The following is a 26380-nucleotide window of genomic DNA, read 5'->3' on the forward strand; positions in this document are numbered from 1 at the left end:
CAGTGACGGGCCGGGCGGGGCCGTGCGCCGGGATCGGGCTTTTGTGGGCCGTTCGGTTCGCCCGCCTCAGCGCCTGTCTGCACAGCTCCCGACCCCTGCTGCGGCCGTGGCCAGGCACGGAGCGCTATCACCCCCTGGGTGCTCCCAAGGGCACGGGGAAATCCGTGCTCTTTCCTCACGAGGAGCTTCCCCTTGCTGAAAATTGGGTGTCAAAGGACAGCCTGCCAGGTTCGTTACAGCAGCATTCTCATCTAACGCGTAGTCGGGACTGTTAGAGAAATAATCGCTGGCGACAGGCCTCGCAAGGAAACACAGAGCAAAGTGTGTGATAGTGTAGCTCTGCGTTAGAGCTTCTCGCGCTGGGGTGTAAGTGCCATACAGAGTAATGCTGACTGCTGTGTGGCTGGTGGTGGTGATCGTGTCTGGTTTTGCACCTGAAAGTTCATCTGCTGTGTTTCAGTTCCTTTTGTAAACTTCTTCTAATGTAAAGAGATTATTAGTACCTATTCTGTATAACAGGAAACTGGATAAAGAAAGCATTGTACTTCATTGCATGGTGCTGGAGACTGAAGGATTTTCCCCCCAGCAGATAATAACAGCCTCCTTTACCAATAGGGAACAGCAATGGATAAAGGACACAGGAACTCCTACATAGTCCATTAGTTTTTGCCTCTGGAACTCATCACTGAATTGGTCCGTATCTCAGGAACGGTCTGGTGTGACGCTCCCAAAATCAGCATCATTTAACAGAGGAAAAACTTTTTATCTTATTAGCAATGCAGTAACATGTAGAAGAGCACCTGCCTTGGGTTTTAATTATTTGTAAGGATTGTATTCTGCGTTGGCAACAGCACAGAACTGCAACATCATACTTTTCTATCACGGGATGATTTAGAAAACACATTAGTACTGCTGGCTGGAAGAAACGTCGTAAGATGCTCAGATGACACTTTATCTCTTCCACCAATCTGTGAGGTTGTTTTCTACCCATGTGATACCACTCACTTGAATGCTCAGGGTTTTTTTCATGCTGGCCTGTTTTATGTATCTGACCTAAGAACAATTTCTGACTTAAATGTCAGACTTACCTTACAAGAAGCCTGTGTCCTAAACTCAGTGACACGTTCACATTTGTGTGCATGCACACAAGCCCGGTGTGTTTACCTGAGGACTAAAACTTCATAGTCCCAGTACACACGCACACACACAAAAGTCTTACATTGATAGCCAAATGCTATATTTCTTTGTCATTCTAAGAAACCTTGCTAAGACAGGAGCTCACATTTGCACTTGTTACGCATATGACAAAAACAGATGTCTGTAGTTGCCATTTTAGCCATGGAAAATCAATCATATGGGGCTTTAGCTAGCACCTGTTTGTCTTTCTGGGAGGTCACTCAGCCTTAGTGCATTTAGTACTGTTTACACGGTACTCCCTATGATGCTTTTCAGTTGTACTTTAGAAATGTAATTGGGTTAGAACAGTTGCCAACAAAGAACCCTATCAATGCTGAACACCCGTGGCAATTAACAGCCACCTCATTGCTACAGGGCCCGCCATAGTTTCTAGCAGAATGGTGTAAGTGGCAGGTAAACTTGACACAGAAATTAACTAATGGTGCATGTTGGGAATGGAAACGACAGCATATTCATAGGAATCTCATTGTGCTGCTTCTGTACACACACGGCATAGTTCAACAGTGCTGCGAAAGCGAAGTATACGGTGTGCAACTACAGTGCCTTCTGTTTTCAGACACTTAACCCTGCAGTCATTTCATATACTTGATTTTCAAGGACTGAAAGCACCTACAATTTCCACTCAGGTGCACCTCTAAGTACAACCTGGACGTCCCTGAAAAGCAGATTTTAATGTAATTTTGGTGTACAGGAATGGGAAATCTGTAGCACATGAAAATTTCAGAGGGAATACACTAATCCAAAGAAATGTATTAAAGAAAAGGATTTTCCTTCTTTTTATATTGGCCTTTTTATAAAATGCTGTAAGTTTTCTGTTTGCTGCGTGCAACAATAGCAGTGACTGACAACCAAGGTAGCATGGCAGACAACTCCTGGGATTGATGTACATCTCAGAAAGTAGTGCATCTTTGCATATAGACAGCCTCTGATTTATGAAGAACATTGCAATAACATTGCCTGGTTTCTCTTTCCTGGACTGTCAGTAACGCCAGGCAAAATATATGGGGCACAGTTCTGACCTTATTAGGATCTGATGCAAAAATAAGTCTGAATGAGCTTTTCCATTGACTTTTCTGCGCGCTTCGTCCTCTCACTGGTGGCAGTAAGGACAAACTACTGAGTGCAAGAGAGTAACATTAGAGAATCAGGCCTGTAAACAAGCTGTGTTATTTTTTGTCTCCTTTTGCACCCATGCTGATGAATGTAGAATTATAACCTCATTCCAGATCAAATATTTGTATCCATTGGCATGTCTTACACTAGACCTCTTCTGTGACCTCTAAGTAAACATGGCTGGAATACAAATAATAAGCAGTAGTAATATCAACAGGATCCTGTTACCTAAGGAGAAATCAAAATGACAAGAGATGTAGCTTGCAAAAAATTTCTAGAATTGCAGCTTATTACTTAGCTTATTACTTGTTTAAGGATTAAATACTCCAAATCAGCTGTTTATAATTCTGCATTCAGTAGACAAAAGTAGAATGTAAGAATGAGGTAAATAGCTAAATAAGCAGAAGACACTGGACACTGGAAGTATAGGAGGACCTATACCTCTGCTGCAAAGGAGGCTGAAACTGGCCAAGGCATCTCGCTGTTAACTAAAACAAGACTATGAGACAGGCAGTGACCATGTGAACAAAAATGTCTTTTTCTCCCTCTGAAAATAGTCTTCTTTAGAGTCGTGCAAAGACTTAAACATTTCTACAGTAGCCACTGCCTTTGCAGTAATTTTTAAATCTTTCAGGGTGGATTAGAAAAGAAAATGTTATCATCCTTTCATTTGAAGTGGATTTTACTTCATTTGACTCAAACACCTTGTTTTTTACATTTCACACTTTGAACAAAATTTGATGTTCGAAGATGAGAAAAATGGAGTTCTACTGTGCTACCATTGTAATCCCAAATGAACTAACTCACTGCAGCGAGGGAACAAGAAAAAGAACATGCATGTTCTGTGTCAGCAAACAGCTCGCTTGAAGTATTTGCATTTAGGAAGGCTTTTGTAAAATGCAGGAACCCTCTAAGTCTGCTATTGAATAAATGGAAGTTTGGGGAAAGAAATTGAAGCTCAAAACCAGTGAAGTACCATGACTCGAGGATGGAGAAAGTTCTTGCTAGCTTCTGTGACTAAGATAAGGTTGCTAGAAGATGCGGCCGGTGCTTAATGCATATCCTGGCTCAGGCAGTGCCACCGGAAGTGCTGTCCAATATCCTCATCCATTACTTAAAAGAAGATCAGAGTGTAGCCAGAGGAAGTCTGCCTTGCCTTTCAGTTCCACACTGAGTCTGCTTTCCTCAAGACTGTGCAGAGAGTGAGCTACTAAGTACAGGATCTTGGGAAAGGTCCAATCACAGGATGGGTTAATGGATAATTGGGAATAAAGTCAGATAAGAAAAGCCTCCAGGAACTTCGTTCAGTGATTAAGAAGGATGTTACTGTTAACAGTGTTAAATGCACACTAAGATTAAGAAGGTTGAGAAGCCAGGCGTTGTTTAAGATTCATATGTAGCATCTCTCACCTGTGCAGAGTCAAGCGGCATTGATAAATACTATTAGATACTATTGATAAATACTATTAGAAAGGAGGCAGAGAACCCTGGAGTTTGCATTGGTAAGGGAAAGATGCATCTGTTATTGATTCATGACATTACTTCAGGGCCATGCTGATTTAATCTGTTGTAGTAATAGCCCTCATCAGTAAATGAAGCCATGGGTGAATGAAAGCTTCATCTAGAAGAGGAAGCAAGTAGCAGCGCGCAAATATCCGCTCAGAAATGCCAAAGGCACTGGAAGCCCTTACAGAACATGAAAAACTCATCTGTAACAGAAGTACACTGCTGTGAAGTGATGGAAACGCAGATACTGCCAGATTTAGCAAGTTCTCTAATACTTTTGAATATCTCTCTTATAAAAAAAAATTAATTCCATGTAATCTTTCTTATGGGAAATGAGTCATTAAGGGGGCAGACCTCCTGTTTTTGCACTCCTGCTCCTTAGAAGAGGTTAACGGTAACCCTGAATTCACAGACGTGTGATCCCAGTGCTTTCTGAACTGTCACCCTTTCCCTGCTCCAAACATCAGATTGTTATTTTTTCTGCTATAATGGGAATGGCTGAATAATTTGAAGTAACATTACAGACTGAGAAGGGGCGTATTCTGCTTTGCTGGAACTTCATGTTTTCCTTCTGCGGGTTGATAACAGCTCCCATTCAACATTTCTGAGCTACTCAGCGCGTTTTTTCACTTTCACTCTGGTCGGTCAAGAATAATTTTTCTACAGTAAGGAAAAATGGCAGTTGAACGCGAGGACGAGCAGGATTTTACACACAGCATGATGGAGAACTGGCTTACATCCAACCCTGAGCGACAGCACGTGTTAGGAGCAGCCCTTCCCAGAACTCTGTTCTCTCTGCCCTTGCCCAGTGGGGAGCCGAGATCTGCGGGGATTTCCTGAGCAAAGTTGGCTGAAATGAAGTTCTGAGACCGCAGAGTTCACACCGCCGACAAGCCAAGGTGGCGGAAAGATGCGAGCGGTACTGTGGGGATCACGGACCGAGGAGCCGCGCGTTCGCGGCATTGTCGGGGCGGTTCATTTTGCACTGGAGCACTCGGAGCGCCTAACGGAATTACTCGCAGCACCTGCAGCCGCCGGCACGAGCCTCCCCACACGCGACGCCCGCACCTGCCGAGGCCGACCCGGGCGCCTCCCCCCAGCCTCCCTCCTGCGTCGCCGCGGCCGCCAGGGGCCGCCGGCGGAAAGTCCCACCGCTCGCAGCGCCGAGGAGGAGCCGCTCGGCTCGGGCGAGCCGCCCGCGGGGGCTGCGCACGAAGAGCGGTGGGACGTGCGGCGGCGAGGCGCGTGCGGAGCTCCGCCGGCAGAACCGGCACTGCGAAGCGGCGGCGACCGGGAGCCCTGCGTGCACGGCGGCGGCGGTCAGGAGAGGAGGTAGGCGCCGTGTCCTCGCGGGGACGCGCCGTGCCGGCCACGCTGGGGGCCGGCGGGATGCCCTAGGCGTTCTACAGTTCTGCCGCCTCGCTCCGGGCCCTGCGGGTGAGGCTTGGGAAAGGGAATTTGAACCCTCTGACGCGCCCTCGATCTAATAAACTAGCGCATAGAGCCCCTGATCTTTTATGCAGTTCAGTGCAGTGCAAAGTGCAGGCAGGCCTGCCTTTCTGCAGAAGGCGGCTCTGGTGCTTTCTTTCAGGAAGCAGGCACGGTGCGAGCTGATGACCACGCACCAATCCAGCTGCTGTACAAACTGTGAGACAGCAGGCAGGCTGAAGTGACAGGAGTCCACAAAGAGCTGTGTCACGGTTGGGTTTGACCTCGCTGAGCCTGCCTTTTTCTCCTTGCTTCCAATTTGCAAATTGCTGATTTTTTTTTTTCTTTTTTTTTTTTTTTTTAAACTAGCCATGACCTCTAAGGATGTTTCAGGCAAAGCTAATAGTAACTGGAGATGACTTTGGCTACTGCCCTCAGAGAAACCGAGGCATCGTGGAGTGTTTCCTAGCTGGAGCTGTATCTAACGTGTCCCTTCTGGTCAATGGAAGTGCTGCAGCAGATGCAGCCAAACTGGCAACGAGGTAAGCTACTTTCTTTAGCTCCTGTGTGGACAGCCTGCTCAGGCTATTGCAAAGAAAGCTAATCTCATCAAGCTGCCTGTTCAGTAGCTCCAGTATGAACACTGTATCAGAATCTAGGCTGGCATAAGAAAGTTGGATTCTGGGCATCTTTACTAACGTCCTTTGAACCACTGATATGTAATTCATACCCCAAATGTGGCTCTTCCTCTGGAATTATCTGCATTGGCCATTCTATTAAGGTAAATAGAAAGCCACTTACAGTTTTACTTGTATAGTTTGAATTTGTTGGATTTTCTTTTGCCATATTTCTAAAACATACATACCATTGGAATGAAAGCCTGTGCTACACTTTCAGACCAAAATCCTAACCCTAAAACCATTGGGACACAAGTGTAGAAACCTTTACATCTAATTTAATTCAATGCATTTGAACAGATTGAGCATGAGGACAGCCAGGCTCTTTTCAGAATTTGGAAAAGGTATAATTCTGCAGAAGGTCAGCAGAATGCTTGGCTTTTTCAACCAGAAATCAAATAAAATCAATGTTTCTATTCATTTTAAAAAAATCGATAAATCAGTTTGTGAAACAAGATCAAAACAAATAAGACTCCCTACTCCATAACAACAACAAAAAATCCACGATCAAACAAAGAAATCAAAACCAAAAGCCACCATCCCCCCATAATACCTCTTGTCTGTGTTGTACATACCTTTGCTCCTTCATAAATTTTTCAGAGGTTTGTGGCACATCTGACAGAGTAGCAAATCAATAGCATGCGTTGTTCTCCTGGGCTAGCCCAGCAAGTCTTTTAATAGACAGTTTAGAAGGTAAAACCCAGCTAATGCTTTTAGCTTCTATGTGGGCAGGGACTTTGAAGTAGGAACGCATCCCAGAGCAGTAAGGCAGAGAAGAAAAACAGGAAAACAGAAAAAGGAAAGGAGCTGTACGAGGACTAGAAACACTGAGACTTTAAGCTTCAGATACATCTTCTGCAAAGGTTCTCCTTATTACTCCTCCTTATTACTGTGCTTTTCAAGGTACTTGGAAATTGCCTGCAGCTTCTCAGGTGAAAATGAACATTGGGTGGTGCAGGAAAGTCGGGGTGTGGTGTTAACAGCAGATTGGTCTTCTGTTAACAAGGCTGGAGATGGCACATGAACACTGGGAGGGGAACCATCCCTAGGCTGATGAAGGGAAAGGCAGCAGAGCTAGGCAGAACACTGCTGAGATACCTAAAATCCTGTTAGTAAGTAAAATGAATGAAATGTAAAACAAGGAGATAAAGCCAGCACATCTCTCAGACATATAGGTACCATGAAGCCCTTCAAGCCCTAAAGCTCTGGTAATAGCTCCACTATTTTAGCTGAAGGCTTTTAAATATAGAATCCACCTGGCCTCATTTCCATAGCTAGAATGTAGGCTGTGTAATCAGAGGTTTAAAAACATCTTTGAATCCAGGTCACAACACTTGTGCTAACAGCTGATATGGGTGTATGAAAAAAAAGAAAAGCCAAGTTGTATGGTGAGTGACAGCAGAAGCTGCAACATGCTGCTGCAGTTTTGCTCTTCTGGAGGGTAATTTTGAATTCTACATGTGAATTACATATATTTAAATCTATTTCTGAGAATATAAGCTGGATGACTTTGGAAACATCTGTTAGCACTGAAGATTAATGAGCCAGGTTCTACAATTCCTCACTTGTCTGTAATTTCCTGCAGCTGTGTTCAATCCTGCCCATGCATGGGGAAAGTGTTTGCAGGCATGGGGCAAGGGATCTGTCTAATGCAAGACTCAAATCAGGTGGTGCTAGCATACCTATATTAAACTGACATCTGAACATGTAAATAAAATCATTTCACCCCTAAGACATATAGGCCAGACTTATTAAAAATAACATTTAATCTTCATCTTGCAGTGCCATGATGCAAGAAAATTAGGAGGGGAAAAAGTATGACTCACTGCTTTACTGTCTCACCACTCTTACTTGTTTTACTCCTTCTTTCCCTTACTTGACGTTGTCCCCTATCTCACTGTGAATGTTTAAATTTTACATTGTTTTGGGTTCTGTGCCCTGTTTTTTCCACCCCCATGTTTGTGTTATCCCATAGCTACCCATCTAAGAAGCACCACACCCACACATCACAGAATCACCAAGGTTGGAAAAGACATCAAGGTCACCCAGTCCAACCATCCACCTGTCACCAACAGTTCTCTCTAAACCACGTCCCTCAACACAAAATCCAAACGTTCCTTGAACACCTCTAGGGACGGTGACTCCACCACCTCCTTGGGCAGCCCATTCCAGTGCCTGACCACACTTTTAGAGAAAGAGAACTCCACAGCAGAGCTTTCAGCCTGTGACTAGACAACAATGTAAGCTGGGAGGCTGGATCCATCACCAATTGAAAAGAAGCTTGAAGTAAGCAGGTCGTGCTTTCCTGTGTGCATTGCAGCATTGTGATCTTTTGCACACATGATGCCAGGATTGTCAGAGTGCTGGTGTTTCAGTGACTTGTGGAGATCATGTATAATTCTTGATAAATTATGGTGTGGCTGCCTGTCATTGCATGTTTTGAGCTCTCCTCCTGTCTTCAATTAATTGCATGCAGGGAAAGTTAATGCCTGCAACAAGGCAGCTTTTCTTGCAGGATAGTTTTTCTTAAGCACTTTGCGACTCCTAGCATCCTTCAAGAAGAAACACTGTTCCTCTGGAATTCTTCTATTTCCTGCATTTTCCCATAGGCTTCTGGGTATGCCATCTGTTGCCCTGAGTTTTAATTAGAAGACTTGACAGAAGTTTGACAGTAGTCAGCAGGTGGTTTTACCAGCTCTAATGCAAACTAATTGCGGAACCAAGGAGTCAGTAATTCACCTTTCCTAACATTCAGGCTTTGGATTTCAGGCTTTTCTTATTTGTTTCCACAACTGGGCTGAAAGAAAGGATCTGGTTATTTCAGGCAAAAGTGTAGTTTCACCAGAGGCCTGATTCACTGTCAGATGACAGATGATAACAATTGCTAGAGCAGTGCACAGTGAGAACAGCAGAAGGAAGAACAGAATTACTTTGTTATCAGTAACTGGAAAAGTTTTCTCTTGATGGGGCGTAAGACTGAAGCTATGTCCTGGTTATCCAAGTAATATAATCTCATATATTTATCAAGCCCCACTTTGAGACATTGCTCTTGGTGCTTCTTCCAGAGAAGAGATTTATGGACTTGAATGGACTTGTTGAAAACGTGTCTTCATTTTTCTGTAGAAACACATACAGAGATGGCAGAAATGCAGAGACCTACAGCTATTTACCGCCCCTTACCAGCCCAGTTTGACCATTAGAACCTTCTTCCTGTTTTCTAGGTTATTATGTCCAAACACTTAAATAGTGACAAATTTTAGAGCACAGCTTCAGCCTTCCTTTTTTTTTTTTTTTTTTTTTTTTCCTTCTCCTCTGCTTAATTTCAGCTACACAAAAGCTGAAGCCCCCACAACAGCTGGGTACATTTAACAGAAGAATCTAACAAAACCACATTTAATTGCTGTGTATGTTTTCCTCTTCCTTTCCCATCAACACTAATTGCAAAATGTGTGTGTAAATTGTGAATTAATTCTGACCCTTCAGTCGATGTCTGATTAATCTAGAAGTCTCTCATGCTTCTCATCACCTGCTTTATCCGACTTTTAATCACAGGCAGGCAGTTCTGCTGTCAAACTGAGTTTGGACTTAGGACAGCGTGCTGAGGCCTTAAACTGAAATCCCAAATCAGATTGATTTCAGAGGGCCCAGCACTTTTTGATGATGTGGAATCATGGACAGTAGATCTTCAACTGATACAAAAATTTAATTGAAAATAAAGATACAGCCTTACACAATGTACAGAACCAGTTCTTAACACTACAGAGGATATGGGGTGTTTCTGTCTACAAGAGTAAGTCCTTAGCAGTAATAGAGCAAGCCAAGATGGTATTTGATAGGATGCAGTTAGACAAAATGCTACTGTAGGGTGAAAGCGGGCAGTGGGTACAAAACAAACAAACATGCAAATGCCCACATTGAAAAACCAATATGTGCTCTTCACATATAGCATGGCTTTGCTTTGTCTGGATTCAGACACTTGAATAATTACTGAAACGGGATGTCTGGATATTTATGTGAGGCCCTTAGTTGCATCACGCTTGGTCTGAAGCCCAATGAAACAGTGATTTCCCAGATAAGGTACAAACAGGATGTTGAAGGTGGGATCTGTTTACCCATCAGGGAAAAGAATAAGTGCCATGCTTACCCCAGAGTATGCCTTGAGCAAAGAATTGGCAAAGGTCTGGTATTAGGGAAATCAGGTAACTTCCACAGTGATTACAGCAGCTTCAGGGATCATAGGGACTGAACAGAGTGGCCAGTCAGGAGCCAGGGCACAGCTGCTCATGCACCAAACTCAGAAGTGTGCAACAAAGCTGGCAGCATTTTAAAGTGACTCAGTTCAGGGACACAGTCTGGGGACCCTTTATGCAACTGTACAAAAACCTGTTGCCTCAGCAGAGATTTGTTCAGAGCACTCATGTGGCAAAATAAGCAACTACTTGAAAAGGAAGCAGTTCATCTGGTTGTATTTCCTCTATTTCACGGGTATCCAAAATTTCAGCTTGCCTGAGCTGCAGTGAGTGAAGGAGAATTGTTGAGGGCCATATCTACATTGGTTGCTTCACTAGTAATGTCTCTTGATTATATCTATGGAAGCTACAAGAGATATAAAGAGCAAAATAACTCCACTTAAAAGAGCAAACTCTCAGCCAAAAAACGCACTTTTTCAGCAATCACCACATCTGTGATCAAATCTGTGCATCAGGAGAGGCTTGCCAACATCTAGACTCCAGCCTCCAAAAAGGAGGTGGAAGGGTCATTGTCGCTTCAAACAACAAATAGAATTAATTTAGAGAGACCACCTCATAGATTTGCGTCCATATTGTTTTGTGTTGGCAGTGTTAGCTGTTACTGTAGTTCTTATAGCAGAAACTGTTGCTTGAGTCTCAGTGCTCATCCTTTTAAATTTTATGTTGGGTAGAACAACTAGCAGTTAGATTTGATTGGCAACAGAATCAGCACAAATTCTGCCTTATCCGTAATGCCTGAGGCAGAGGATTGGTTATGAGGGCAGACCCACCGTAGCTGAGCTCTGCTTCCAGTGTGGCATCACATGCTGAGCTGAAGTATCAGTCTCTGCTTCAGCATTTCTGCTAATGAAATAGCAGGTATTTTATTGCTTTTGAAAAAATCTGGACAGCTGTGTTTGTGTAAGGGAAGTTCCCTTAACTTGACTTTTTTCCCTGCCTTTTTGTCCCCTCTCTCCTGCAACACAGCATGCCTTACTATTCTTTGGTTACAGAAGCTACATGTCTCTGGTGAGAGACACTCCAGAGTACTCTGAAGAGCTAGTGCAGTGTATTTAATAGTAGAAGAAAGCCTGCAGGTTCAGTCTTAAAAGCCAAGCCTCAGGGCTTTAGATAGAGCATTATTGGATCCCAGTCTTCTGAGGCACAGCCCAGGTGTTACTGTAATATTGACGTTTTACTCTCATTTTCATCTCATTGCTCTTAGGGCTTCAGAGACTCGTGCAGTGTCAGGATTGTTTGGGATGAACACTGAGCCCCTGGGCACGTGGTGCTGGAAGGAGCATCACTGACTCATTGCATCCAGAGAAACAGGAAAGTGCAATCTAGAAGCAGAACCCTGCTGTGCCCAGTGAGTTGTCCACCTTCTCATGTCCTTAAAGCTCTCCTGGCATGTTTGCTTCTGTGCATCTCCCATAGATCAGTACTTCTTCCGAAGTTTCTCACATGCTGTGTTTTGAGTTTTGGTGCCTGTATCCCAGAGCTGTTAAACACTAACGGTTCCTCTTCAGATTCCTTCACACCAACAGTCACTCAAACCAGCCAAGACTAATTCTAGGAGAAAACTATTAAGATATTCAGCTGGTGTTTACCAAAGCTCTGAAACGTGCTCTAATGTTACAGAGAGAGTCTCCCCTTACAGTGAGAACAGAGCCAGCTCTCTGCACTTCCACATTCTGCACATTCCCCAGCTCCAAGGCTGGTTTCAGCTCAGGCAGAGAAGCAACTCTAATGCAGTGCAGCACAGTGCCTGGCTCCCTGGTGTCCCACACCTGTCAGAAAAGTTTCCCTTTTCCTGAAAATAGCGTTGCTCACAGCATTGCACAACTGGAGGTTCATTTGATGCCCTTGGGAGACAACACGACAGGGCCCAGCTGTTCATTTCTTGCCCTCCTACATCACAAGAAGGCAAGTGCTCAACAGACAGTTTTCTGTCTGCTAATTCATGGTAGCACATGCATCCTTTTCTTCTAGACAGCAGTGGCGATAGTGCAAGAAGTGCTATCAGCTGACATAGTCAAAACTTCCCAGAGAAAGGATAAAGAACCTGAGATTTCTGAAAGAATGAGTTCCCCCTCTACCTTCAGGCTCATTCGAAGTACACAGCAGGTCATGGGAGGAAAGGGATGTTCTTCTGCTTCAGCTCTTCTCAGAGTTGTCCATACACTAAGAAAGAGCCTAAACCAGGTCAGGTGCCTAAAACATAGTCCTTTAGCACAAGACATGGAGGAACGAATTTCAATCCTACAATGTCTTAGAATGGGAAGGAAGTCATTTACCCTGACCTAGTCCAACCCATCCACAGTCCTTTAGTCCCCAGCAACTTTGCACTTCACTAACGAGCTTCAGAACAGCAGCTTATTGGGTCAGAGAGCGTGTCTTGGAAGAAGTTTCAAAGCATCATTTTGTCCATCCTCAGAGAATTTCAGAGGTGGCAATGAAGCTCAGCACAAACCTGAGAACCAGCATGGATAGAGTGGTGTTACAAAAAAAAGGAAGGGTGCTCACCCGTCTCTGAAGATCCAGACTCGCAGGAAAGACTTAACAAGAGAAGGATCTCCAAGCAGAGACCCTTCCCCAGCAGCACTCAGCCCTTAAATGCTAAGAGAGGTGCAGCCAGGCTGCGCCCCTTCCTGTCCCACAGCTGAATTGCCTTCACCTGTGCTCCCAGGGCTGGCTGGGTCCTGTCCCCAGGTGCTCAATCAGTGCTTCAGGCCGTGACTCAACAGTTGCCATACACACCAGGTTACCCTTAAACTCAGAAAATATTTACGCTTGTAGTCTTTGCTGTTGCCATAATGGCTGCCTTAGGTACTATTTATGTACAGCTGGATTCCACTTACGTGTAACTTTGGATGAAGTTGTCAAGTAAGACTGAAGTTTTATAAAGGCAGCTTTTTCAGTAGTATAAGCTCTGGAGTTTATTAATCGTTTTCTGAAAGAGTTGCTGTAGCAGTAGTGCTGAGTCATGGCCTGAAGCAGTGACCAAGCACCTGGTGGCAAGGCAGGGCAAATCTAGGTGAGCTCAAGTGCATGCAGTGCACCTGGGTGACTGGAAGGGTTGGAGCCACGATCAACCCCTTCTCAGGCATTGTGTGAGGGTTGGCAGTGGGGTGAGGGTACCTCGCTGGAAATCCCTGCGTACCTGAGGCCTTCCAAACGTAAGCATCTTTTTTCCTTTGTTTCTGCGTCCATTTCTGCTGCACTTGGACTTGTTCTCGTTTGCTGTAGCTAAAGAATTAGCTGCCCTGCTGTTATTGCTGTGCTTTCCATCTTATTATAGTGTTATGGTTGCAGTATTCAGATTTTTCTGTCATTTGCTAGTAACTTCAGGACAGATACTAATACCATACAGTTAGTTATAGTTTTTAATACAGATATGAAATTTATTCTGAGATGTATCACGGCTGCTCTCTCCACGTGAGCCAGGATGAGAACGCTGTTGGGGAATACTATAGGCTGGGCAGGTTTGTTATCTGGATATATTCTGCTCTGGGCTATTCTGATTTCCTTTCTAAAAAAGAAAAGGTCCAAAGCGACCACAATAATCTGGATTAGTCCGGATCTTTCACAGAAGCCTCATGCTTTTGATGCAGTGAGGGAGGTAGAGGTGTAAAGTTTAAGAGGTATTTTATTCCTATTACAGATACAACATCCCCATAGGACTGCACGCCAACCTCTCTGAGGGCTCCCCTGTATGTGAGGCGCTCAAGACAAACTCTTCTCTGCTCAGTGAAGCTGGATTTTTTCATGGGAAAATGGGATTCAGAACAGCTCTATCAAAAGGCCTCCTAAATATGTCAGAGGTAGGAGAAAGCCACATACATAGCAGAATCACTAAGTCATGGCCTGAAGCAGTGATTGAGCACCTGGTGGGAAGGTGGGGGCAACCCAAGGGAGTTCAGGTGTATGCAGTACACTGCAGCGTGGGACTTTGCCCCCCTGCTATTATTGCTTTGCTTTCCATCATATTGTAACATTACGCATGTGCAACTTGCTTTCCTGATACAGCTCAGCCTACACTTATTCCAGTAATAGTTGAACATCTTTTTGTAGGTCATGTCTGTAAGTGTGCTTACAGGTGAATCTAGGCTGTGGTGCCTTGGCATCTGAAATTGGCTTTCTGTGTCCTACACGTAGTGCTGCTAAAATCTATGCAGTCTTTGACAACTCACTCTCCCTGCTTCTTTAAACATACACTAGTGTGCTTGTTAACTACTTATCTGAAGAGACAGAAGAGATATTGAAACAGATACCTGTGAAGAACCTGCAATCGATAAAGGGAAAATGCCAGAGAACTTCTCAGTAGACTCTGTGTTATCTTGAGAGGCTCTCATTCTCTAGGCAGATATTTGGTTTTGCACTGTTAAGCAAGGATGGGTGTGTTCTAGTGACCAAAGCTGCCTTTCAAAGTAAAGGGAAATGGATATTCAAATATCATAGCTTTAAAAAAATAAAAATAAATAAAAAATCACAGCAGCAGCAGCATCATCCACTCAGCCAGAGCCGAAAGGAGACCTGTACTTAGGAAGGATGCCAGGCAGTCCAGCGCCATTACCCAGCCAGCACTTCGTGCTTTCAGTGCCATATCCCAAGTACTAGCAAGCAAGGTCTCCAACACCCACCTTGCACCCTCCTGCTCTCAGCCTTTTCTTTAATCCTTTTCTGCTGTGTAGGTGAAGCAGGAGCTAAAGGCCCAGGTGGATCTGTTCCATGAGCTAACAGGCCACCTGCCTCCTCACATGGATGGACACCAGCACATTCACGTTCTCCCAAGTAAGCAAACACTCCCTTTCTTTCCAGCACTAAGCAGATGAGAAGCCCCACTCTTGCCATGGCTCCCTGGACAATAAACCTTATAGGATTTGTGTAAGGCTCTACAATTGCAGTTGTGTTCCCACCTTGGACAAGTTAGCCTCTGAGATTGAAGATTGGGTGCTACAAAAGCTGTGCTGTTGGTTGTATTTCTATTCCAATTTTATCTGTGGGTTTCAGCTTGTTTTTCATATGTATATTATAGGCAAGTACCAGGGTCTCAGTTTTCCAACTAAGATCATTGTTTGTATAGAGATGGAAAACTTGGCAAAAAAAAAAAAAAATCAGTATTTCCCTGTGTTAACAATCAGCTGACTCAAGAACTATGGCAGGGACTTGGTGAAGAGTGTGTTCCCAACAGTACAGCCACCGCAGGTTTACTCCAGGACAAGGCTCCCAACCTCAGAAGAGGTTACTGGACTAAGCACTCAGTGCTGAAGGGGAGACAAGGCACATACAGCAGTTGTTGAACGAGTAATGCTTTCAGGTATTTCCACTTCAAAAGGGCGCTTTGATCCAGATGAACAAAACCATTTCAGCAGAAAAGTCAAATGAGGTTTTATGTTTAAGACACTAAAGGAAAAATGTGTCTGTGCTGACAGCTTTCAGGGGATGTGAGTTGGTTATCTGATTCCTGACTAAAGTTTCTTTTTATTTACAGAGGTCAGGCACGTGTTTGCAGAAGTGTTAGAGGAATATGGGATTGAATACACTCGTGTCCCAATAGAGCCAGGCCTTCATAACTGTGACTGGATTGAGCCATCCCTGATGGACTTCTATGTGGGAGTAGAAGAAGATTCTCTGAAGACAGTGGATGTGTTTAAAAAGCATGGAATAAGGTAAGACAGGCATTACTCCTTCTTTTTGGAGTAAAACTTTAAGATGTATCAGTTCCTGATAAGATATTTTCAGAATGGAACAAGACCTCTTTCTCTTTCCAATCTGGGGCTTACAAGGGAATTCTGCAAGAGTACAGAAGCTCTGGAGACACTATGGGTTACTGTGCAGATTTGTTTGAGAAGAGATGATTCACTTTTCATGTGAAATGGATTGTTCTTCTCAGGGTGTTTCTCAATCTTTCATTCTCTTACCATTTCAGATGCCAGAGTAATGCCACTTGATTAGAAGTGTTAGATATGCTTCAAGCACTGGAACTTTAGTTGTAAGATTTAGGGAACGTTTTTGAAAGATAACTTTTTACATCCTTGAACTGTGAAGAAAGGGCTTTAAGTAGCAGGAAATAAGCTAATTAAGAATCACTATTCGTTTTGTGGAAGCAAGAAGATCATAGGGCGTACAATGCCAGAGCAAGTGATCACTGCTTTAAAGCAAACAGTCTTGTCAGTGTCGTGGGAGTCATAATTTTACAGATGAACGACTCTTCAGCTCAGGTCCATGCACTCACCTGCCCTTGGATGATGTTACTTTTCCTTGCTTTCTCAATTGACTGAAGTATTGCCTTCTTGGCTTTTAGGTGAAGTTGTGTATTGATATAAGCTGGATGGCAGTATCGCTTGCTGTCAACTAGCAGGCCAGCATTTCACTGTGCTCTTTCTGTGCAGAGCACTCAGACTGTACTAGGACAGCCTATTACTGAGAAAGCAAAGGGCACAGCAACTCAGAGTGAGAAATTGGGAGAAATGAGCCAGGAGCAATGCAGGGGAATTTGATGGAAATTCCCCTCCAAGGATCTCCGTGCCACCCCAGGGACCATGCTGTGGTAGCGCAGGGGAACTGCTGCTCCACGACCCTCTTCCTGCCCTCAGGGTGGAACTCATATGGCTGCTAAGGGAGCTGTGCCTTTATACCTGTTGTGACAACACCCCCACAAGTGGAAGTCTGTGGCTGTCTTTTGCATGGAAGTGCTGCAGTGGGCCGCGCTCCACCTCTTCTGCTGCTGCTGAGAGTGAGGAAGAATCGATTGCTACTAAACAAATGTGTAACTTTTACGTAGGCCTTTATTTTCCCTACTAAGTTAGTTGATAGCAGCATTTCTCGGTTACAGCTCTGTCCTTTCACTGCTAATAATGTGCACCTTTAAGCTCTCAGATGCCACACAATTCCAGTGCCGTGACAGCATACATGATCAGAGTAACAATATGAATGTTGGTATCTGAGCTATGCTGGGACTTTCTGCCAGACTGAAGAGCTGATGTTCTAAACAGTATCTTGATTTTGACAACGAATGAAAGAGCATTATTGGCTTGTAATTACAGTTTTACTTTTGATTCCTCATCTACTGGACATAACACACTTTTGTCTAACTACCTCATTAACATTAATATCTGTGTTCCCACCTCTGGCTACAGGTGGCCAGACGTTTACATAGGTTTGAGTACCATGGGCAAGAACATGTCTGTGAGTGCCATCCAGAATGCCATAGACACCGCCATTGTGGAGTTCACATCCAAGATGCCTGCACACCCAGTGCCTCAGCACAGGACGGTGACGATTGAACTGATGGTGCACCCAGGGTACCCAAGCGTCCCTCCCATCGGTGGCTGTGGGGAAGGACCGGATGATTTCTCACAGTCCTGGGAGCGCCTGCATGAACTCCAGACATTAATCAGGCCGGAGCTGCAGAGCCATTACAAAACAAGGAACATTCAGCTTTGTTCATTCAAGGATCTGTAAATATACATATTTGCATACCTGCGTTTGTACTTCAAGGGTACACAGTTGCTAATGTCCCCGTAAGCCGGACCACGTTCCCAGCCTTTGTAACACCTCCCAGCACAGCTGGCAGGAGCTGTCAATGGCCTGGAAGTTGCATGAAGCCTTTTGTGAAAGTTGAAACAGTTTGTGAGCAGTGACAGGCAAGTACCTGGGGGTGCATATCCTAGTACTGTGGAACGCTGTCCTGTGAGTCAGTCATATTCCATGTGAACCTTCAGCCTGAAAGTCCTTGTCCTGTTTGTTCATTTTAATTCCAATCATGAAAGCATGTGAGCTGCAATGAGCCCCGTACATATTGCTGTGTTTAACTGCATTTTAAGATGTAGACGTGTTATTGACTTTCTGTGTGGCACTTTCTTCTTCCAGACTGTTGGTGCTCATTTCCTGTGCAAAAGCGATCTACCTAACATCATTTTAAAGCGTTTTTTAAATACTAAAAAAAATTAATATTGCCATCTTTTCTAAGCAAAAAAATAGTCAGGTCTTTTTCTGTTGTAATGCAGTGTGAGCAGAAAGCGCTCAGGTATCTGCTCCAGGCGCAAGGCCCTGCAGAGCTGGGAGGGCATCTTTGTGTCACTTTGGTCACTGGAGCTGTGTGATCCACCACTCCTGTGCACCTGAGGCAGTGTTTGCTCTGTACAAACACAAAAAATCATCGAGGACACTTGGTAAAATATTTTCTCAGGCTCTTTCCTAAGTATCGTAACGGAGCTGATTTGACACGGGACAGTTTTTTTTATCTTGCCACGCTGTGCCCGTGCTGTGCAGAACAGCGGAGTCCTCCCAGGAGCAGTGTGAGCAGCGCCTTCGGTGCTGCACTTCGCCTCACCGCCATCTGAGGGCGCAGTTTACGCGGTGTGGAAACAAAACGCGGAAGACCGCATCTTCAGAGCTGCGGAAGGTAACGGAGGTGCCAGAGCGCGGCTGGACGCGCGAGCGCCATCTGCTGCCCTGCCGCGTGCTGCAAAGACGGTGCGCCAATACTGCAGCTCCATCTCCGCACTGTGACCGTGGTACGATGGATAATTTAAACCTTAATCTGAACTTTCGAACTGCGCAACAATCGGTGACTTTGCTCTGTTCACAACCGTTGGGATGTAACTTAGCTCAGCTTGTATGATTTTCTTCTAGCTGAACGTGGAAATGAACACAACAGTCTAACCTGAGCAGAAGTTGTTAAGAAAGGCATTTTACAAATACCTCATTGTCAGATGAGCAGAACTGAAACCCAATTTTTTAAATTGAAATGAGTTCTAAATGTGGAAATGAATACAGAGCTTCTGAAAGACTGGTAAATAAGGAAGCTTTCCCTTGCACGGAATGCACAGAGGTTTCTCAGGGGCTCTTCACATTCACCACAGAGTTGAGACTGGAAGCACATGCAGGCTGCTGTGATACACAACACTGTACACAGATAGCCGAGGTACAAACATGAAATCTCTTTGAAAATAAAACCATGCCACAATGCCTTTGAGAGCAATTTTTATTAGGGTAGCAGAATGGAATTGCAGAAAGCCTATACCAGTGTTCATGGGTGTAGTTGTTTTATTTTGGATTTTCAACTGCATGTTTAGAATTCAGCATGGCTTAGGGAACCAGAGAGCACAAGAGCTTGATTTCCTGAGTTAACAAAGGGTTTGATTTCTTTTTCACCTCAGACTTCAACCACACAGTACAGTATTTGATCTTTATCTTCCTTTTAGAGGGCCACCTGCAAACAAAAGCCATCACTTATGTTACACACTTCATGATTAAAAACTGAGCTCTGAAACACACACAAAGAAAACTGATGGTAATGCTCATCTTCTGTGTGATCTTTACAAATGAAATGAGAACAGCTAGCATACAGCACTGCTATAGACCTCTACGAATCAGCTGAAGCTCCTTCAGTTACACAGCTCTTCCAGTTTCCTTACAATGGCATCCAAGCCACACTGAAATAAATGCAGTCTTTAACCTGAGAGGCTTACAACCAGAAAGTATACTGTTTAGTAGTAACGATGGCAGCAAACTAGTGCTACAGTCGTTTTAAATAATAAAAATAATGCAAATTTAAAGAACGTTTCAATTGTGAACAGACATGATCAAAAAGTACAGTGACTCGGCTGATGCGAAGTTACACACTTCAGTTCAACAGATAATTTGGCATTATTTTATTACGAATCTGAGTGAGCGTGAAGGAAACAAAATCAGTACCAACTTTCTGCAACCAAAGACACAAAGATGTGAAAAATTTGGTAACAGTGCTCTCACAAGCCAGGAAACACTTAGGGAAGGTAAGTTTCCGTAAATAAGGTGAATGTGGTTTAACTTCATTTACCTGCCAAAGAATCCATCTAAGAACACTTAACATGAAATTTCTTAGCTCCCTAACTAATAAAAAAAAAAATCACTTTCAGCAGAGGTGAGGTACTGGGCTGTCATTGTTCACTAAATCCAAAATAAAAGCCAGATGAGAGAAGGGCAAATGAAGGAATAGCAAATATACTTTAAAAACCAATAGACCTACAGTTGATGCACTACTTCTGCAAGGTTGCAAAGGTAGAGGCTGTATTAAAAGTGACTCTAGGAGTATAGACAACCATCCAGATGTGAGGGATTTTCTAATTCAAGTTCTTGCAAATCGAAGTGATATGTACTCCCAGCTACCTATGGATTTCTGGAATTCTTTTTACTCAGTAACATACTCAGGTTCTACAGGTGGAGAAGGCAGTTTGATTGTATGGCAGTTTGATTGGAGCTACAATCACACTTCAGACTTAGGACACGCAGGCAGAAGAAAAGCAATAGAGACACAGTAAAGGTGCCCAACTCTGAATAGAAAGGGCAACCTTCAGCATGCGTGAGTGTGCCTGGAGCAAAGGGAAAACAGCTCTGCCCAAGTCAGAATGATAACTTGAAGTAGTCATCAGATAACCTAACACGTACTTTTAAAACGTAGGAACAGTAGCAGTGAAGTGTATTCAGTTTATTGCTTAATCCTACTCTCGTACTATTTTCAGTAATAACTGTACAGCAACTGGGAAGGAAGTGGCGTGAGTGCCATTCCCTAGCACGTATATCATCTGCATTTGGATGAAAGAAAATCTCACTAGCAGTGCTAACATTCACTATTTGATATTCATTCTTTCCTAAAATACCAACTGTTTCACTCAATACCAGTTTAGTATTTCGGTGTATCTCTTGGTCCTCAATTTCTGAAACTTCTAAACTGGTCGCACTGTTGTTCTGTGCACATTATCCAAGCTAACTTACACTAACTTTTATTAAGAATAAAAGTGAAAGGAGTTTGGAATCACATTTTACTACTACTTTTTTTTTCCCAGCGTTTTCCAAAAGCAGGACATAAGCCATATTCTAATTCAATAACGCAGACAAGAAATTGGATTTCCCCATTTAATAAACATTTTGTGGTAACATCAGCCAGATTTACATAAGACCTGGACATTTCTGATTGTAGTTGGGTTTTTTTTTTATTACGTTACAAACTGAAGTTAAGGGGAACTTGCAGCAAGTCCCACAGAGCACAGTGCAATGTTTTGAAGAGAAGAGTAAACAAAACTGCCAAACACTCAATCATTTTCTGCCAGAAGTGGGATATTTTTTCTAAGACATCAGTTTGAGGAGGAGCAAAAATTCAATGCTGAATTAAATGAACTCAGGATAGTGGTAACTGCAAGGAGAAGTAAGAAATGACAGCCACAACCTTTTCAATTCAAGGGCAGAATATAAGTCTAAGATATTTTTGATAAATTCTGACAAAAAAAAAAAAAAAAGAAAACAGCATACTTTAAAGTATATTGAAGCAGTGATTTTTAAACAAAGAAAGCAGAACTAGAACATCTTAAATTTTTAATTCTTCCTTTACAGGTTACCTAGCCCACTTTTGATTAAGAAAACTGTAGAAAGTTAGTAACAGCCACAAGTTAACACCAAAAGGTGGCACTTGTCAATTTTCCATAGAGTCCTGCTTTACGGGATGTCTCAAATGCACTGCTCCGATCTTCTATCATACGTTGCTGACATCAGCTGTGTCAGATTTTAGTCCACTGGTCGCTTTTCACCATATTTCTTTGTAAACTCTTCAGCATTCTTACAGAATTTTTTACGGTCCTTAGAGTATTCTTCAGCTAGGTCAGCCCGCAGGGGATGCTCAGGCTGTGGATCATTCACCAGTGCTATGAGGGACTGGATTACTGTCAAAAGAAGTAAGAACACTGTCAGAGACTAAGACTGTTAATTTAAAGGGGGAAAAAAAAAAAAAGACAGAACAAGATATAAGAAAATAACTTAAACTGCATTTAAGTGCATCCTAATAAATCTTGTTTCTTTTCAAGAGCAGAGTAAGACACCACATCAGTAAGCTACAGTAATATGCCAACGCGTAGTTTAATGACAGCAAATACATCAGGAAATCACATCTGTGAACAGAACCAACTGCCTGTGAGCAAAGACCAAAACGCACAGCACAGTATTTTCCCAAGCACTGAGCATCCTGCCTCCTTATGGCTGAGCAAGGAGCTTCACAGACAGCTTCACCTGTAATGCATCAAGTGAAGAGGGCCCCAGAATTTCTGTCACAGAACATTTTTCCCTAATACCTCTCACAATAAATTAAGCAATTCAGTTGTAATTGGATCTACTTTTGGAAACCACTTTTTTTCAGCTTTATTTTTCTATGACTTACTTCCCCTATAAGTAGGGAACAACTCTTGACATTATTCTGAACTACCAAATATGTTTTGTAGTATAGATATACTAGGCAATACAGTAAGAACTGCAAGGTGCTTTTCATACCACTGTTCACAGCTGCATGGCAACTGCTGAGTCACAGGCTGAAGCACTGATTGAGCACCTGGGGGACAGGACCCAGCCAGCCCTGGGAGCACAGGTGAAGGCAATTCAGCTGTGGGACAGGAAGGCACACAGCCTGGCTGCACCTCTCTTAGCATTTAAGGGCTGAGTGCCGCTGGGGAAGGGTCTCTGCTTGGAGATCCCTCCTTTGTGGAGTCTTTCCTGTGAACTGAAATGTTCAGAGATGGGTGAGCATCTTTTCCTTTGAAATACCATCCTATCTGTGCTGGTCCCTTTGCTGTTACGCTCCTGTATCTCCTTCCCACTGCATTGATCTTTCTGTAACAATAGCCATTTAATCAGCATTCCCACACCACTTTCAAGAGAAATCAGGCTCACAAGTGTACTTTGCATTTACATAGCAAGTCCTGTGTGCTACCATGAAACTTACTGCTGCTTTTTCCTTATATACATTCTTATCACCAGTAGTGGTACCTGGGTTACAATCGTCATGAGTTCTCAAATCCATCAACTGAAGTTTATACGCAACTCAGCAAGTCTACAGACAGTGAAAACACCAAAGATGCATTTCCCTGAACAGCAGTGTTAACAGCTTTCTACTTGAGGTAATGGACTCCAGACTGATATAAAGCAGCACCCTACAGTTTTTTGAAACAAGAATACCAAACTGCTCACTTTGTGCCAATACTACAGCCAGCGGCCTCCTGAACTCACACAAAATGCTGGCAGCCACAACAGAGCGTGAGAAGTCAGGGTTTGTTTTCAGTCTGCCACCTCCCAGTTTAACTGGATTCTCCCTAGTTTTGCAGTGTAAGTGCTTACAATGCTTATCACCCTGGAAGATGCTAAGTATCACAGGAGCTTGTTTCAGAGCACAGCCTTCTCACTTTTCTACCTTTACCTGAAAGGGATGGGGGCCAAGTAGGAACATTTCCTACCATGGACCTTTAAACTTTAACAAACTAATACAGCATGTAACAATGCCTTTTCACTCAGTAAAGCCTCTTTATGTACAGTAATAAATATTTAACATCAAGTTTATCATTACCTGCCAAAAAAATGTGAAAATTTCACGAAAAATTTCACATTGCTCCTAACTAATGGAGCAACGAGAGGCAAGACTTATCACACTCTCAAGTCTGGCAGAGAACCTAATGAGACTTCCTTACAATACTTACAATAGTTTTTATCCAAAGACACTCCACACAGTAAGCCTCACAGCAGTGATCTTTTAATAGCTAAGAGTTAATCTGTGTCATGACTTTGTTTTTTCTTTAAGCAAACAAGCCAAACACGTATGTAGTTACTGTTTAAAAAGAAACATATAGTAACACCATTTTTTTCTTTTCTTTTCCATTTTGGATTTAAATACACCAAGGACACAACCTTAATGAACTCTTCAGCCATTAAGAGTTGGTTTCCTGAAGGTGGAAATGCCACAAGTCAGTGTCATTACTTTATGTTCTAATAACAAAATGACATTACAGAAGAGCTGCATGCTTTACTCACAATATGTATTCATGAGGCAAACCTTAGGAAAAGGGATAAAGCAGAAAAGCAGGTTGACAAGCGAAAATACTGTTTGCTTCAAACACACAATGCAAAGTCTCTTAATACCCTTTTTTCCTCCACAAGGAGTCCTACCTTGGTCAGTTTTGGTTGCTGGCTTCCAGTTTTCAGCACTAATTACTGGCAGACAAACCTGCCCCTTTTCATCAATGTTAGGGTGATAGATCTTTGTTTTAAATGTAATCTTAGGAGGTTTGAATGGATATTCTGCTGGAAAGTTGATTTCGATTCTGAAGGCTCCTTTATCATATGGAGGATTGTCCTGCAATGAGATGACAGAACATAAACAATCCAGCATTCTATAACATGTGAACTTGAAGTAAAAGCACGTTCAGACTTCGTCTACTAAACGACCTCTTTTCAAGGCACTTTTTCCAAACACATTCCTACATTTATGAACATCAAAACTAATGCGGTAGCAAAGAGGCAATACAACCTCCATCACCTTTGCGGTCAGCATGAGAAAGGCAGACTACCACTGTTCTGAAGCTGGCTGATATTCCTGCTAGTAGGAAAGCAACCAATCCCATTTACTCCATGCTCAGAGATCTAACAAGTATTTTTATTCCCACATTTATAAGTATTTTGAAATACACTGTAAACCCTTTCTGATACACAAACAGGAAACCTCACGAGGATATTGGTTTCCCTAAAGCTGCCTGTTTTGTATCTCACACAACATGGTGGTTCAAACAGCAAAGCAGTTTGATTTGTCACATTCCCATAAGCATTCTGAGAACCCTTTTGTGCTGACTGCATAGAAACCTGCTGAGCATTAATTTGTACTAAAGATAGATATCCACTGCATCTGCTGATGAGAACATTCTGAATTCGTATGCAGTTTTAGCACCCACTGCTATCAGATCAATTTTGATGGAGTACAATGAGAGAACTGTGAAGTAGGCAAAGATTTTTGAACACTGCTACTATTTCAAATGCTAACTGCTGAAGAAAGGCAGGAAAAAAGCTCCTGCTATGTTTAAAGATGATGAAAATGACATTCTATAAGCAATAATAACCAGGACACCAAGCCTTCCCAAATACTTGAAGAACTCGTGTTCCCAGTTTGCGTTAAGTATAATTATTCTGCATTACCTATCGGGCCATTTCCTTAATTCAGTTCCACTCCAGAAGTTAAAAAGCTTTTACAAATACTTGGGGTTGGCGAGCACTCTATTAAGATGCTATTCAACACATAACATTCAATTTTGTTTTGGTTGTGGCTTCTAAGAAGTGACACATGATTTTTTGAGTCAAGGGAAGAAGTAACTCGAGTAGCTGAAGACCACTTTTTACCTGAGCAACCCTAAAAGCTTTTCAAGTTTAACAAATAACTTTCTGGCTGTAGTGGCAATTTTCATTAATGCCCTCTTCTCACACTGTCTGCTTTGTTCTCACCTCCATCACCTGCTAAAACATGGGAGGATGTTCAGGAAAATGCTACAGGATCAGAACTGGCTTAAGAATGCTCATTTCCTGCTTGACTCTCAGTCAGAACAGTTTTTCACCATAACTCGCCAATAAATTTTAACTAAACATGTATGTAAAGCAGTTTCTCATCTTTTCAAGAGACAGAACACAGAATATTCAAGAAGTTCATTTCCAGTAATTTGTTACATTTATTCTTCTACTGACAAGGTAGACAGTCCAAATTATAAATGCTGAAATACAGATATCTAACACTTGGCTTGCATTCTCCTGATGTATTTTTACTCTGCACAAGTTTATCAGAAGCATTTGCTATGGACAAAGTGAAATAAAATTCAGTGTAACCCAGCAGCACCTTTTACTACAGCCAGGAGCCTCATACTGGCATTCAAAAAAATCAAACAGTGCTTTTTCAATGTACAGAACTTCAGCTATACCCTATTGTGCAGTTTAGAACAGGAAAACTTGAGAAATCACCTTCAACAGGCTTCTCAATTGAACTAACACTAAAAACAAAACGCGATGTACACAGGTTCTTATAGCACTACTGCACAAACACTGTCAAAATACTAACCTTCACATCTTTAATATTTGAATTAAAAAGCAAACCAAAATACTGCCTAGTTACAGAGTTTAATAATCAGTAACTGATTACTCTACTAATGACAGTACTTGTATCTCAAACCCTCAGCAAGAACAAAACTGGGAACAGCATGTAAAACTTCGAAAGAAAAAACTTGGGAAAAAACCTAGAAACCACCACTACAACCAAAACCAGCACACCTCACTTGTATCCAGTTTATATTTGATATTTTGAAGCCTTCTATCCCAGCTAAAAAAAAAACAACAAATTATGCTTCAGCATAAGCATCTTTTATAGCATTTCCTCAAAACGTAATCTATATTACT

The 26380-nt window shown here is 42.8% G+C and overlaps 2 protein-coding genes across 8 annotated transcripts in view; one reads left to right on the forward strand and one right to left on the reverse strand.

The window, feature by feature from the left end:
* YDJC (YdjC chitooligosaccharide deacetylase homolog) lies at positions 1-21440 on the forward strand. Of its 6 annotated transcripts, none has more exons than XR_008208632.1 (7): positions 1-228; positions 5614-5786; positions 13815-13974; positions 14845-14944; positions 15645-15822; positions 17293-18361; positions 18500-21440. XR_008208632.1 is itself a non-coding variant. In XM_052690883.1 (6 exons), exons 2-6 carry the CDS (start codon positions 5629-5631, stop codon positions 17615-17617), a joined length of 921 nt encoding a protein of 306 aa, XP_052546843.1. In that variant the 5' UTR covers positions 1-228; positions 5614-5628; the 3' UTR covers positions 17618-21440. The 6 variants fall into 6 exon arrangements, 4 of the variants coding, with proteins under 4 accessions (XP_052546843.1, XP_052546845.1, XP_052546844.1 ...); XR_008208631.1 differs by having other exon boundaries at positions 17293-17803; positions 17855-21440; XM_052690883.1 differs by having other exon boundaries at positions 17293-21440.
* UBE2L3 (ubiquitin conjugating enzyme E2 L3) overlaps positions 21042-26380 on the reverse strand; it is a 13641-nt gene continuing 8302 nt past the window's right edge. For both annotated transcript variants that reach the window (XM_052690890.1, XM_052690889.1), the window contains exons 3-4: positions 24119-24305; positions 21042-21855 (exon numbers count right to left, since the gene is read on the reverse strand). In XM_052690890.1, the coding sequence (XP_052546850.1) occupies positions 21701-21855; positions 24119-24305 (342 nt within the window). In that variant the 3' untranslated portion in view covers positions 21042-21700. The remainder of the gene's footprint in view (positions 21856-24118; positions 24306-26380) is intronic.

This window comes from Tympanuchus pallidicinctus, unplaced genomic scaffold, assembly GCF_026119805.1.
Source record: "Tympanuchus pallidicinctus isolate F22 unplaced genomic scaffold, pur_lepc_1.0 scaffold28, whole genome shotgun sequence".
In the NCBI taxonomy this organism is placed as follows: Eukaryota; Metazoa; Chordata; class Aves; order Galliformes; family Phasianidae; genus Tympanuchus; species Tympanuchus pallidicinctus.